At 29.6% G+C, this 14,252-nt stretch overlaps 2 protein-coding genes across 2 annotated transcripts; one reads left to right on the top strand and one right to left on the bottom strand.

Moving 5' to 3' along the window:
• The first annotated feature begins 261 nt into the window (after nucleotides 1-261).
• On the top strand, nucleotides 262-5,039 carry LOC110625288 (SEC12-like protein 1). The gene is made up of 10 exons (XM_043961329.1): nucleotides 262-571; nucleotides 871-971; nucleotides 1,556-1,688; nucleotides 1,806-1,897; nucleotides 2,330-2,429; nucleotides 2,510-2,582; nucleotides 2,680-2,800; nucleotides 3,423-3,542; nucleotides 4,562-4,632; nucleotides 4,737-5,039. The coding sequence occupies exons 1-10, from the start codon at nucleotides 398-400 to the stop codon at nucleotides 4,925-4,927; spliced, it is 1,176 nt and encodes a 391-aa protein (XP_043817264.1). The 5' UTR covers nucleotides 262-397; the 3' UTR covers nucleotides 4,928-5,039.
• Nucleotides 5,040-6,862: 1,823 nt separating this feature from the next.
• LOC110625345 (lysosomal Pro-X carboxypeptidase-like) lies at nucleotides 6,863-9,568 on the bottom strand. The gene is made up of 9 exons (XM_043960655.1): nucleotides 9,140-9,568; nucleotides 8,791-8,977; nucleotides 8,536-8,669; nucleotides 8,348-8,460; nucleotides 7,982-8,225; nucleotides 7,700-7,855; nucleotides 7,512-7,591; nucleotides 7,100-7,149; nucleotides 6,863-6,993 (listed from the first exon to the last, which is right to left on the bottom strand). The coding sequence occupies exons 1-9, from the start codon at nucleotides 9,566-9,568 to the stop codon at nucleotides 6,863-6,865; spliced, it is 1,524 nt and encodes a 507-aa protein (XP_043816590.1).
• Between the last annotated feature and the right edge of the window lie 4,684 nt (nucleotides 9,569-14,252).

The raw sequence follows: 14,252 nt of genomic DNA, 5'->3' as shown, positions 1-14,252 counted from the left end.
TATATTTTATACTTCTTAAACCTATCATAAAAAAAAAAAAGAAAAAAAAAAAAACCACCCTATCATAACATGGTTCAATCGAGTATTTGACCCCGAGTGGGAGTGGAATTTGGATGGAATATCCACCGAACAGTTGACAATGACATTGTATTTTCAGCTAATCTTCATTGTGCTTGCCACATCCCTTCCAACAGGGCCCCACCATTATTAGAAGCTATCAAAGCTGGTTTCTCTATGCTTTAATGCCCTTGTACTTTTGCGTATTCATGCTTCCATGGTTTATACCTCCTATTTTTAGATAACAAAATATCTTTCTTCTTCTTTTCTCACTTTCCACGACACGCGAAAGGCCATAGAATTCTTCTTGCTCCTTCCTTTTTCTCTTTCGCGGGAATCGATGGAGTCGGGCCGTGGGGTAATTTCATGCGGATCGTGGATTCGGAGACCCAATAACGTTAATCTGGTCGTCTTGGGTAAGTCAAGGACTCGCGATTCTTCTTCGTCTTCGTCTTCTGTGCTCGAGTTCTTCTCCTTCGATCCCGATACTACGTCTCTCTCCCCCGCTCCCTTGGTACTCGCTCTCTCTCTCTCTCTCTCTCTCTCTCTCTCTCTCTCTGTGTATAAATTGGTTTTCGAAATACTTTTTTTTTTTTTGGGGGGGGGGGGGGGTAATTGGCAATGAAGTCTTTGGCAACGGTGTCGTTTCAAACACGTTCGTTGACTTTGTTTTGCTTCGGGGAACAAATCAATGGATTAGAAATTGTGGAAACAAGTGCTTTGCTAACTGAATTTGATAGTTCAGTTTTTGAATGGATTTTTAAATTACTTTGTTTTTATTTATTTATTTTTATTTATTTTGGGTATATATAGGCTACATATGTGCTCGAAAAAACTGAAGGTGATCCAGTAACAACTGCGGTTCATCCTAGTGGAGATTATATTGTGTGTTCTACAACAAAAGGTGGCTGCAAGTGAGTTTTCTTACCCTTATTTTTCAAAATTTATGGCCTTCGGTAAATACTCATATTAAAGAACTGAAATTTAGAATTGGGTCACCTAGATTTTGCTATTGGGTTTAATGTTCGAAAGATTGCAAGTTGGTTCTATGATTTGAAAGCATTACTGTTAGTTCCATATCTCTGTTTGTAGCAGCCCTTGTCAAGCTAATTTTATTAGGATTTAATATTAATAACTTTAATATCTCCTGATATTTCCTTGAGCACATTTTGAGTTTGAGTGAAGATTTGAGATTTGTGTTTTGAGGACTTATCCAATGCAGCTGGTCACTGGTGGCCAATTTATAAATTTCATTGGTGAGTCCTATATGAGTGTAAGAGAATGGAGCACGATATTTGATGTACTTGATTGGGTTCAAATGTAGTTGAGATTGACTAAGTAATGTTTTCTTGGGAACACTAATGTTTGATTTTCCAGTTGAATGAGTTGAAAGATGAAATCGCTTGGTCATATCAATTATGTTTTATTTTACCTTACATTGTTGTGGAATGCCTTTGTAAGATGAGGTTTGAATTTGATTTCATTTGATATGATGCAGATTGTTTGAGTTGCACAATGAAGAAACAAATTTAAAGGTGTTGTCCAAACAATTACCTCCTTTACAAGATGTTGGTCCACAAAAATGCCTAGCCTTTAGTGTTGATGGATCCAGATTTGTTACTGGTGGCATGGTAAGCAGTAACGTATTGATTCAACAATTATTATCAGTTACTTTCTTTTACTTATGTTTGCAATATTCACGTGTGAATCCCACATATGACATGACATTGTTATATGATCAACTGTAGGACGGGCATCTCAGAATTTTGGAGTGGCCTAGCCATCGTGTAATTTTAGATGAACCAAAAGCGCACAAATTCTTCAGAGATATGGATGTTAGGTAGGTTCCTTGTCCTCTGTTCATTAGGATAAATATGCATGTGTATATATGCTATACTATGTAGGCAACTGTTAAGGGAGGTCATACATATTTTGGTCTCTTAATAAGTTGGTAAAAGTAAATGTTGCATTGATGACTTTGCAGGAAACGATATTAAGTTTATAGTTGTTGTTGACATTGTTCTTTTCTTCTTCTTCCCCCCCCCCCCCCCCCCTTTTTCCCCCATAAGGATCAAGTCCTCTTTTGTTTTGTAGCATGCTCAAGCAAAAATGACTGTTGAACTATTGTAACCTGCAAATTTGTATGTGAAACAGTCTGTAATGTTTTCCTTTTCTTCTCTTTTAGGCTGAACTAAAAATGTCGAAATGATCTTTTTTTTTTCTCTTGGTCTTAATGAGTTGGATCTTGCTTTTCTTTATCCCCATGTTATAGCTTAGATTCAGCATTTTTAGTTTCAACATCTTCTGATGGTTCTGCGAGAATATGGAATATGCAAGATGGTGGGCCTGTAACTAATTTGTCCCGCAACTCGGTATGTTTTATTTCATCTAGCAGTTTCTGACACATGATGCAGATTCTGTACCTAGATACTTATATGGTATTGTATTACAGGATGAGAAGATTGAATTATGTCGATTCTCTAAAGATGGGACAAAACCATTTTTATTCTGCACTGTTCAGAGAGGTAAAATACTATATTCGTTGGAGTGATATGCATGCAGTTTCATCTTTTATCATCACATTAGGTGAATCATTCTTGAAGCCTGTAAGCACTGAATCAGGTGATAAAGCTGTTACTGCTGTTTATGACATAAGTACATGGAAGAAAATAGGATATAAGAGGCTGCTTAAGAAACCTGCTTGTGTAATGTCTGTCAGCCTGGATGGGAAATATCTTGCTCTGTAAGTACTTGTGACTGGCCAATGTGATTCAATTTTGTTTTTTTGTCATAATTTTGCTCATATTTTCTTAACCAAGCTATAAATTAATATCTCTGTTGTAGTATATCTCTATTGAATCTCTAGATTTGGATTTTGCTTAACCAGGCTACAAATTAATATCTCTTGTGATTGGCCAATGCATGAAACTGGTTGCTTATGTTTGATACTGAGTTACTGAATCTCTTAATTTTTGTTGGTTAATTTGAGTTTCATATTGAGTTATTAGGCAAGCAAAAAAGAAAGCAATTTTTTCTTTTCATGATCTCTCTTGGGCTTTAAATATGTCTTAAGCTATAGCTTTCGATTTTCACAAGGAAATGGTTTTAGCATGCTAAAAATTTTCATGGTTTTGTGATTATCATTGCATGTGTTATTCTAACAAAATCATGAAAGAGATTTCAACTGAAAACATAGTCATAAAATTGTTCAATGGTGTGAAAACGTTCAAATAGTTGATAAGAGCTGAATAATGTGACTTATTTGAATTTGAGAAATCTATTTTGTAGAATACCAACAAGCAAGTGTTTTCATTATATTGCATCAATCAACTATACTTGCATTGAAATTTTTTTATTAATTCTAGAGGAAGCAAGGATGGGGACATTTGTGTAGCTGAAGTAAAGAAAATGGAGATTAGGCACTATAGCAAGAGGCTGCACCTGGGTACATGCATTACATCCCTGGAGTTCTGTCCCAATCAGAGGTAAGACTCATCTAAATTGTGGTGCTTATGGACATATATCTATCTTGAGTGCATCTGGTACACCTATGCTAATTGGTGTAGTTGTATGATCCAATATGTTATTGGATATCTTGATCTCTTTTAAAAAGATGATAATAGAATGCCATTTAGTTAGACAATATGGCAATTTTCAGTAGAAAGAAGTGATCCACTGGATTTGGTTGTATTGGATGGGTTTTTGGTTTGTTGTTAACATTTGCAAAGAGTACTATCTCATTTTACTGTCATTTGTCTTGTGCCTTTCTGTTCAAGTCTAAAATTCTTTTGTTTCACACCCAACGAGAGTTTTCTAGAAGAATAAAATTGGTGCTACTGGAAATGCATTGAGTGGTTATCCTCTTTCTTAGTTGGTTGTGCAAGAACTTTCTTATTCTCTTTGTCCTTCCCAACCACACTGCCCTGAAGGAAGGGCTTGCAGTTGAGTTGTTGCATTTGCATGTAGTAGTCTTTTCTATTCATATTCTTTGTCCAGCACCTAGTGTATGATGTGTCTCATCATGCAGCAACATACGAAGATGCTAGGCAACCATTTAATTGTCATTTATACATGATACACTGATCTTTGTATATGGCATGGAAATCCACATGTTTCATGTTAGCGTTCTGCTTTTACTCTCATTGGATCCTGTTTGTTGCCTCTGCTTTGTGGATGAGTGGCAGTGAGTTTGATAAGGCCCTCTCTAATCTTTCTTGTCGCTCAGTCTATCTCTACTTCGTCTTGATGTTGGAGTTCCACAATTACAATTTGTTTATTCCATAAGATCATCCTCTCTCTCTCTCTCTCTCTCTTGCTTGTGTTTTGTTTCTAAGGTGACCTTTCATATTTCAATGTCTAAATCTACATTATATTATATGATGCAATTTTCCATGTACCACTCTTCAGTAATCAGACCATGGTTTTTGGAGTCGATTTCAATCCTTGTCATATCCTTCTTTGTGGGTATTGATAATTTGTTTTCCTCCATATGGTGCATTTTCAGGGTTGTGTTAAGTACTTCCGATGAATGGGGGGCTGTGGTGACTAAGCTGACTGTTCCTGCAGATTGGAAAGGTCTCTCTCTCTCTCTTCACTCCATTGGTCTATCTGTCTGTCTTTCTCATCTCTCTTACTAATCACAATTGTGCAACTGACCAACTTTCCCCTCCCATGTGCAGAGTGGCAGATCTATTTGTTGCTTGTGGGGCTATTTTTGGCATCTGCGGTTGCATTTTACGTTTTCTTTCAGAATTCTGATTCATTTTGGAACTTCCCTCTTGGGAAAGATCAACCTGCAAGACCAAAGTTTGATTCCATTTTAGGAGATGCACAGTCTTCTGATGATGTATTTGGGCCTTTAGATATGTGAGCATTTTTTTGATAGACGAAAACTAGTCAAAGATTTGTCATTTTATGTTATATAGTAAGGAAAGCAGGAAATGAAATGTGATTGACCAATCAAATTATTTATTATTCGCCAATTTTTGGAGTTCTTGCTTGATAATTTTATTTAGTTCAATTGATATCTTCAAAATGACTCAAATGGGTCATGCAAGTTTAGATGCCTGTGTTTCTTTGTCTTGCATTTGGGATTATGCTTTCTTGGAAGCTTATTTGGATAGCTTGAAAAGTTGTTTTTATTAATTAAAAATGTTAATTCATATTACAATTAAAGCCGCTTGCATTCGCCAATTGCTTAAATATAAATTAGTAATAAATTATAGATTTATTGAATAAAAAAAATTAAATATTTATATTTTAATCTTAAAATTTTAGATAATAAAATTAATTATTTTACATTTGTTATAATTTTTTATAAAAAAAATTTTAATTCACATGTCAGGTAGAATTATTTTTTAAAAGAAAATAAAAAAACAAAATATTTATATTAATTTATATTTAAAATTTAAAATTTTAAATAATAAAATTATTTTTTTTATCTCAATTATAATCTAAAAAATAAATTAAATATAAAAAATTATTGAAAAATTACAATATAATTCTTGAAATTTTATTTAACTAATAAAATAGTTTTTAAAATATATATTTTTATTTCAATAATATCTTTTTTATTAATTTCATTTTTTAATTTATATTCTCATTTTTATAATTTAATAAAAATTTAAAATGTAAAAAAATTATAGTATAAAATATATAATATTTTATTTTATTTAATATTATTAATGTAAAATATAATTTTTTGACGAATCAACTAATAAATTAATAGACATATAAATGAGTAAAATAAAAATATTAAATATCTCCAATAATTTATAAAAAAACGTAATTATTATATCTAATTTTTATAAAAATTATAAAAGGATGATTTTATATAGTAAAATATGTATATTTAATATTATTAATGTGAAATATATTTAAAATATATATATATAATTTATAATAGTGAGTATAAATTTTTAATGAAATATTTGAATATATAATATTTATATGTGATATTTTATATGAAAAAAATTTATTTATAATAAATACTTATTTAATATTATATACCATAAATATAAAGTAAATTTACTTTTAATATAAAATTTAAATTAAAAGATTATATATTTATTAATATAAAATTTTAAAACTATACTATAATTTATCATTAGTTTTTTTAAAATTCAATTTAATTTTTTTAATTATAATTATGATAAATCAAAAAAAATTTAATTTTATTATTTAAAATTTAAAGTTTTGAATATAAATATGAATTATAAATATTTAAAATTTTTTATTTAATAGAGTTTTTACGAATAATTATTCGTGGCATGACACATAACTATAAATTTTTTTATTAAAATTAATTAAGACTCTAAACTTGAAGCAAAGGTGAAAAAATAAGTTTTATTGTTTAAAATTTTAAAGTTAGGATATAAATATAAAAAAGTAATAAATATTTAAAATTTTTTATTCAATAAATCTAAATTATAATATTATGGTTGAAATTTTATTTAATTAATAAAATAGTTATTTAAAATACATATTTTTTATTTTAATTATATTTATTAAATTCAATCATATTTTTTTTATTAATTATATTATTTCTCCTTAAGAATTATGGAAGTTATTTTAAAGTTAAATTTAATATATTTTAATTTTTTATTAACAGATTAAACTAATAAAATAATATTTTAAAATTAATTTCAACGGTTTATTTTTTATTTTTTTAAAAAAATTATCTACATAACTTTTCAATATTATTGAGCATGAAATGTTTAGCATAAATATTTAATAAAACTAACAGCTAACGGAGTTGAGAGGCTACCCTATACTAATACTAAAAATCAAAACAACAATGAAAAGATCAATTTTCTAGCAAATCTTCATAGTAATCAATGATCCATTTGCTAATGATCTCCACTTCTGTTTTCCTTTGTAGGATCAACCACTCTGGATCATACTCTCTTGCTGGTGCTATATCCAGGCAATGAGACCCTGCCCATTCAAAAATTTTCCATGTCAGAAAATAAAAAAAAAAAAGAAATTTCATTTTCATTATATTAAAAAATATATAATTAATATGAGAATTGAGATTAATTACCTTTATTTGATTTCACTGCCACAATGCTGTCTGATATGTCTTCCAAAATCCTACATAACATAAATTGTGCTTTTTTTTAATGGGAGATTAAAAATTAGATAGTGGACAAAAATTTACTTAAATGATCAAGTCTGAAAGAAATTCCATGTAGGTGAATCAAAGGTATTCCACATCGAAAAATAGGTTAAAAGGAAGAGGAAACCTATACCCGAAAAACTATGCCCGGAAAACTATACCCGGAAAACTATGCCCGGAAAACAGGGTAGTAAATCCCTTGAACCAAAATGGACAATATTCACTGGTGTGGAGGATGTTACAATTTTAGACTAAATCTGGAGTGTATTTATTAGAATATAAGATTTTTCATATTTATTTAAAATTAATAAAAAAAATAAAAATTTTAATTAATTACCCGCCGCTGCTATAAGGATCACGAAGTCCGTTGGAGAAGATGATGTTGCTACCAAATTTCTTGAGAACCTCTTTTATATGCTACAATTTTGCATACAAAATATAATATAATAATTATTTTTCACTAAATTAAATTCATAAAAACAAAAATTAATTAAGGGAAAAAAAAAAAAAAAGGAGAATACTTACTTGACCACCATAGTAAGTTGTGATCCAGTGTCGTCTAGGGATAATTCCAAACTTATTCATGCAAAACTCATCATTAAGATTTTCATCAAAGGGATTCAAAGCAAACATTGTATCATTCCTATCTATTCCCATTTGTATCACAATGTCACTGCATACCTACATTCAAAATTACTATTTAATCCTTATAATATAAAAAAATTCACTAATTGATCCTTCAAATTTAAAAAATATATTAAAAAATCTACTAATTAGTTCTTTTTTCAGAGTTAATGAATTTTATACCTGCCAATCCCAGCCCTGTAGAGTTTCATCTGAAAATGAAGAGCCCAGACTATAGCAAGAAGCTTTTCCATAATAAGCAACAAATCCCAAAAAGATTTTGTCAAGTATATAAGAAGAAGATGGTGCACTATCGATCCCTTTGCAAATAACATCAACTGGGTATTTTGGAGGCCTATCATATTGAGCTGCTACTATGTACATTGTTTCTAGATATGATCTCAACTCCCATGCTTCCTTCAAGGGTCTGTTCTCCAAATTACACCCCACAAAAAAACAAAAAAAAAAAAAAAAGTTTCACGTTACGTAATGCATTGAAGATAATATTTAAGAGATTAAAGAATTAAGGGTTTAGTCTGATGAATTTACTTGCAAAGTCTGAATTTTTTTTGAAGGATGGAAAGACCATTTTCTAAGTTAGAAACTCTTTCAATTTCAGCCCAAGATTGTTTTATGGTATTGTAACAACTCTCACTTGCTTCCTGCATCAAATTAAGCACAAAAATTAAAGCAAGATTTATCTAAAATTAACCAAAACAATCTATGTAGTTCTTTACTCTGAAGTCTTTTGTAACAGCAGAAAAATATGCTTCTTGTGGTGTCAAGCCATCCAGGTAGAGAACTGGAGCCGAAGATGCCAGTGCACCCAAGGCGATGTGAGGATACTTGAGCCGAAACCATGCAGCAAGCACTGGACAAGAAAAAAAAAAAAAACCCGTCACAAATAATAAGTAAAGTTGTTGGTACTAATTAATAAGCTTTAATTTAGCTCGATTGTCATCTCTGATCTTGAGTTGAAGACAGCTACGTACTTCCACCATAGGATCCTCCGATAACTATGATTGGAGAAGTGTCTGCTGATAATTCTTTCTTGATGTGCAAAAGTATTTCTGCATAATCTGCTAAAGCTTGAGCTGAGTTGAAGTAGCCACGGAGAGTTGCATTTGTTAATGCTTCTTCTCTTGATACAAATGGGACTGATTCTCCATAGAACCTATGCTGCTCACCAAATTATAAATTAAAAAAAAAAAAATATGCATTTTGAATTAAATAACATAAACCCATTTGTTTTTATCACTTTTTGTGCAATTATACAATTTTTTTTTTCATTTTTCAATTTAAAAACTAATAAAAAAAGATAAAAAAAAAGGCCATAATTACCTCAATAAAAACAATTAAAGCACCAAATTGAGCAGCATTCTCACTGAGGAAACCAATAGCAGCTAAATCAGAATCCATTGAAGCTTCCTCTCCCATGTATGCAAAGATTGGTGCAGAAGCATTACCACCTCTCCAATACTTAGAATTCATTACATATCTTTGTGGGAAAGTTATATAACTCTGTGGCTGATAATTGAAATGATCAAGCGTTTGATTATAATAGAAAACTTCATATGAACCCAAATGGCCACTTTCTCTTGGTGGGTCTACTGCATTATTATGCACAGTGAGCCTCGGGATTCTTCTTCTTGATGATAATGATGAGATTGAAGATTTTGTTAATGATGAAGAATTGATTGATGGGATGAAGAAAAAGAAGAGAAGAAGCAGCCATGGAAGACAGTAGAGAGAAGCTTGAAACGATGCCATTTTTGAGGCTTGGGTTGAAGCCTTTGCTGAGAGGAATGGACTTAACGTTTATGAAATTATTTTGTAGTTTATAATTGGAATTTGATTAAAATGCAAATTTAGAATGTGATAATCTTTTCTATTTTCAAGATATGCTCATCTCTAAAACTTTTAATTACTTGTATTATCTAATAATAACAAACTTCTAATTAATCACCTCTAATTTTTTTTTTAAATTTTCTAATACTTTTTGAATTTTGAAGTTTGTAAACTAAAAAAGGAAATACAAATTCAGACCTTAATTATCGAATTTTTTTAAAATAATTATTAAAATATACGTATTAATATCATTCTTGATTTGTTCAAAAAAAATATCATCATTGATTTTTTTTTTATATTATCATCTTGATTAATCGTAAAATCTGCTGTAATAATTAACAATTAAACTCAAAATCATATATTTTTATATTTTTTTGTTTCACCGTACTTATCAGGTGGACATTCGGTTGGTTCGGTTTAAAATCGAACCAAATCGAAATAATTGAAATATTTGAAATTAAAAACCGAATCGGATCGAAATGAATAAAAAATTGAACTAAATTTTCAAATTAATTTAGATCGATCAATTTTTTTGATTTAAACCGATACTACTCACTCATACTTCTCATGTTTATTTATTTTGAAAGACGTCATTTGGATTCATTTATACATGCTTTATTTATTTTTATATAATTACCGTTGCTTTTTTATAATATACTATAACGTTATCATAATATTATTTATATTTAAGTAGATACATATCAATTTTGAATTTGTGATTTTATATAAACACTAAATAAAGTTAAATTAAAATGTAATGTTTTTAATATAAATTCATGATAAAAATTACATTAGTTTGAGAAATATTTATAGGATATAGAAGTGAGATTTTTAATATCAAATTCAATGAATGAGGGATTGATATAATCAGAATCCTTTTACAAGAGAATTATATAATTTGAATATAAATAAAAATATATGTAGTAGAGAAAATATTTCTTAATACTCCTCCCAAGCAGATGGGAGGAACAACCATCAGTTTGGTCTTCAAAACAAGAAGACGTTGCTTAGAAAATAGTTTGGTTAAAATGTCAGGTTTTGGCATATAAGAAATCTGAAGATGTTTCTGAAAAAACTAATCGCGAACAAAATGATAATCCAATTTAAGATGTTTTGAGTGAGAATGGAACATGAGATTAGCTACTAAGTAGGTGGCAGTAACATTATCACACCAGATTTTAAGAACCATGGGAAGTGGTTGAAGAAGTTCCCAAAGAAGACATTGAATCCAATAAACCTCCGAAGCTGCTGAGGCCTTAGTACTAGACCTTGCGATTAGAACCATGAAAAACAGTATACGCGAAGACACTCTTATGTTCTAACTTGTTGCCTCCCCAATCCGTATCAAAGAAAGTAAATAGACTTTTAGAGTAGGAGGAACGAAGAAGCAGACCATGATCAATGGTGCCTCCAAGATAACGAAGAATTCATTTAATAGCCTGCCAATGATTCATAAATGGAGCAAGCATGAATTGAGCTGTCTTGTTTGCTGTCATTGTAATGTCAAGATGAGTGAGGGCTAAATATGCAAAGTAGGATCGTCAAAGTGATGTGCACTAGCAGCAGCTAAGATACTCTCTGGAGAAGAGGGCGTAGAGACAGATGTAGCATCATGCATATTTACAGGCTTCAAAAGATCCAAGATAGACTTAGATTGAGAAAGAAGGATCCCTGTTTGTAGAACTAGAACCACCACAATGATGAGTTGCAAAAATCTATTATTTTTTATATATTAAATTCCATGATTTTGCTTTGATTTTAATATAAACAATTAATTTTTACTAGAATTTGATTTTTGACAGGCTTTGAGCTGAAAATGAGAAAAGACACTAAAAGACACTGTTTTAGAGCTTTTTTCTAATTGGAATGTACAGTCTTGTCTAAGACTGTGATCTAAGCTTGACAGATAGATTTTAGAATTACCTTACAAAGTTTAAAATTATTTTAGATAGATACAAATACAATTAGATTATGATTAGAATAAGGATAGGAGTCATCATAGGAGTAGTAATTTTTAGGTGTAGTAGTTTTATTTTACTTTTTCTTTTAAATTGTGAATAATTATCTTTTTATTTGAGAAAAGCCTATTTAGGTTGTCCTAAAAGTAGAAAATCATCTATCATCTCTCATCTCTCATCTCTCATCTCTTCTCTTCTTCCCCATTCTCTTCTTTTCTGTCTCTTGTAGCCAAATCCCTTCCCTTCTTCTTTTATTTTCTATAATTTTGTTATAACCCCTAGAGACTAAACTCTTTTATTCAATTGAACTCAATCAAATTGAGGTTTAATCAAGTTGAAAAATTTTGTTCTTAATTTCTATTCATCTCAATTTCTATTTTCAATTAATTTTTATTTTCGAGAAACACCACTTTTATTGTTGACCTTTTAGAAATTCAAAAAACCTATTGAATCTCTTAAGAAGACAACATACGGCTAATTAACCTAAGTAAATATGTAATTGTTTAATCGGGTTAATACAAGTAGCAATTAGTATATTTGTTTATATTAGGAAGTTAATTGATTTGGTTTAAATAATTTGCTTGCTATTATTGATCTAATTTGAGTTTTCTTTTCTTAAAATAATTAATTAATTAAATCTACACGCTTGATGATGTTATTAATTAACTAGAAAATTAATTTAAGTGTTACACGTATTAATTTAATCTTAAGAAAGAATTGATTGGATTGGCTTGGTTGAACATTATAACTAAATAACGGACAATCGAATAAACCATTTTTTTAATCAATGATTAACTGGAAAACCACCATCATTTGATTACCTTCAACTGAGTTTTAATTTGATTATTTGTTTCATCATTCTAATTGCACTATTTTATTCCTTCTTTAGTTTATTTTTAAAATCAACTTCTCCAGTAACAATTTTATTTTTCTCTCTTTTGTTTTAAACAATTCTTCGTTTTCTCACTTTTTATAAAGATTAAACAATTTTAAGGTATGTGGGATTGAAATTCATTTATCATAACTGCAAAATCTTTTAAAGCAAAATCTTTTAAATTAAGAAAAAAAAAATCAATTTTAATCGATAAATTCGACGCCCGTCACACGGCCAGAATTAGATTGTCGATTACCACAGCCTCTACCTCGATTTCCATCGGTGTTAGTGTGACAAGTATTAAAGTGATTTCCGCCGGTGTTAGTGTGACAGAGTATCAAAGTGAGCCACAACATGAGGATTGAGACTATCAATTGAACTTTGAAGTTGCAATTCTTTAGAGAGGAGTAAGCCAAACAGATTATCAAATGAAAAAGCAGTTAACTGAGATTCAATATTGCATGTGAAGAGTCTGTAATCAAAACAAGACCCCGCAAAATGTGATCAACGAGATAATCTCCGGTGATAGAAGCATCAAGAGCAACCAATTGATCATAAAGTCTCATGGCACGATCCATATAGGTGGTGATTGGATCATTACCTCAAGGCAAAGCATGAAGAGGAAATTTTAGGGTTAAAATCTATGCTCTAGAACCAAAAGCATAAGTGGTTTGCAATCGCGACCAACAAAAGCAGTAGTAACTCCAACAACTTGAGATTGCCTCAGAAAGACCCAAAATCCAACTCAATACAATTTGGTCCTTTAGATACTACCTTCAGATACTAAGAGGTATATTTAGGATTCACAACATTATTGATTTTCTTTAGGAGGTGGGGATTTGGATCCATCAATATGATGTAATAATTGATGACCATAAAGAACATGAATGATAAAAAAGAATGCAGAGAAAGAACAAAGAATTAGAAAAATAAAAAAAGAATGTGACAAGAGTGAGATTTTGAATATCAAATCTCCATGGATGAGGGACTGATATAATCAGAATCCTTTTACAAAAGATTACACAATTTGAATATAAACAGAAAATATATGCAGGTAGAGAAAATACAATAGCAATTACAAGGCTTTCTATATGAAAATAATATTTGAAACTTGAGAAATATGTTAAATAAAACACAAATCCAATATATTAGTAGACAAAAAAATATTAATTATATATATAAATAAAACCTTTCTAATAATAACACAAATTGCCCTATGAGTTTATAATCTTGTTTATATTAGAAGCTACATAAAGTTTAGTAGTAGCTATTATATTATATGTGATATGCTAATGTTTAGCCATTACAAAAAATTAATTTTATTTATTAATTAATTTAATTTTTAACATTATAATACAAAATAATCATATTTTTTTATTTATGGTAAATTATCTGTATCATTAATTGTTATTATTATTATTATTATTATTAGGGTAATTGCGCGGTACCAAAAGGACTTAATTAAATTCGTAGATCAAAATTATATTCTAAATCAACAACTATTTTGATACTTCTTACACGATTTCTTTGTTATACTTTAAATTTTATTTTAATTTTAATTTTTTTCATTTCTAAATTTTAATATATAATTTGATTAAAAAAGTTTCTGAATTAGTTTTTTTTTTCAAAAATGAATGTTTGAGTTTTTTTTTAAAAATTTTTTAATTAAAAATTTTGAATTAATTAAATGGAATTCAAATTCAATTAGTATGAGGAATTTTAAATTTTTGCCAAACCTAATTACAATTTAAATAACAAACTAATATGTTATAAA

The sequence above is a fragment of the Manihot esculenta genome, chromosome 10 (assembly GCF_001659605.2).
Source record: "Manihot esculenta cultivar AM560-2 chromosome 10, M.esculenta_v8, whole genome shotgun sequence".
NCBI lineage: Eukaryota > Viridiplantae > Streptophyta > Magnoliopsida > Malpighiales > Euphorbiaceae > Manihot > Manihot esculenta.
This window is presented reverse-complemented; position numbering and strand designations above follow the sequence as displayed.

Bases quoted from the DNA above. Each gene is read 5' to 3' on its own strand.
- LOC110625288 (XM_043961329.1), top strand. From the start codon at position 398: ATGGAGTCGGGCCGTGGGGTAATTTCATGCGGATCGTGGATTCGGAGA. The intron at 2,583-2,679 runs GTAAAATACTAT...GCACTGAATCAG, and splicing joins ATTCTGCACTGTTCAGAGAG to GTGATAAAGCTGTTACTGCT. The intron at 4,633-4,736 runs GTCTCTCTCTCT...TCCCATGTGCAG, and splicing joins TGTTCCTGCAGATTGGAAAG to AGTGGCAGATCTATTTGTTG.
- LOC110625345 (XM_043960655.1), bottom strand. From the start codon at position 9,568: ATGGCATCGTTTCAAGCTTCTCTCTACTGTCTTCCATGGCTGCTTCTT. The intron at 8,461-8,535 runs GTAAAGAACTAC...AATTTGATGCAG, and splicing joins CTGTTACAAAAGACTTCAGA to GAAGCAAGTGAGAGTTGTTA. The intron at 7,856-7,981 runs GTATAAAATTCA...TTTTGAATGTAG, and splicing joins TACAGGGCTGGGATTGGCAG to GTATGCAGTGACATTGTGAT.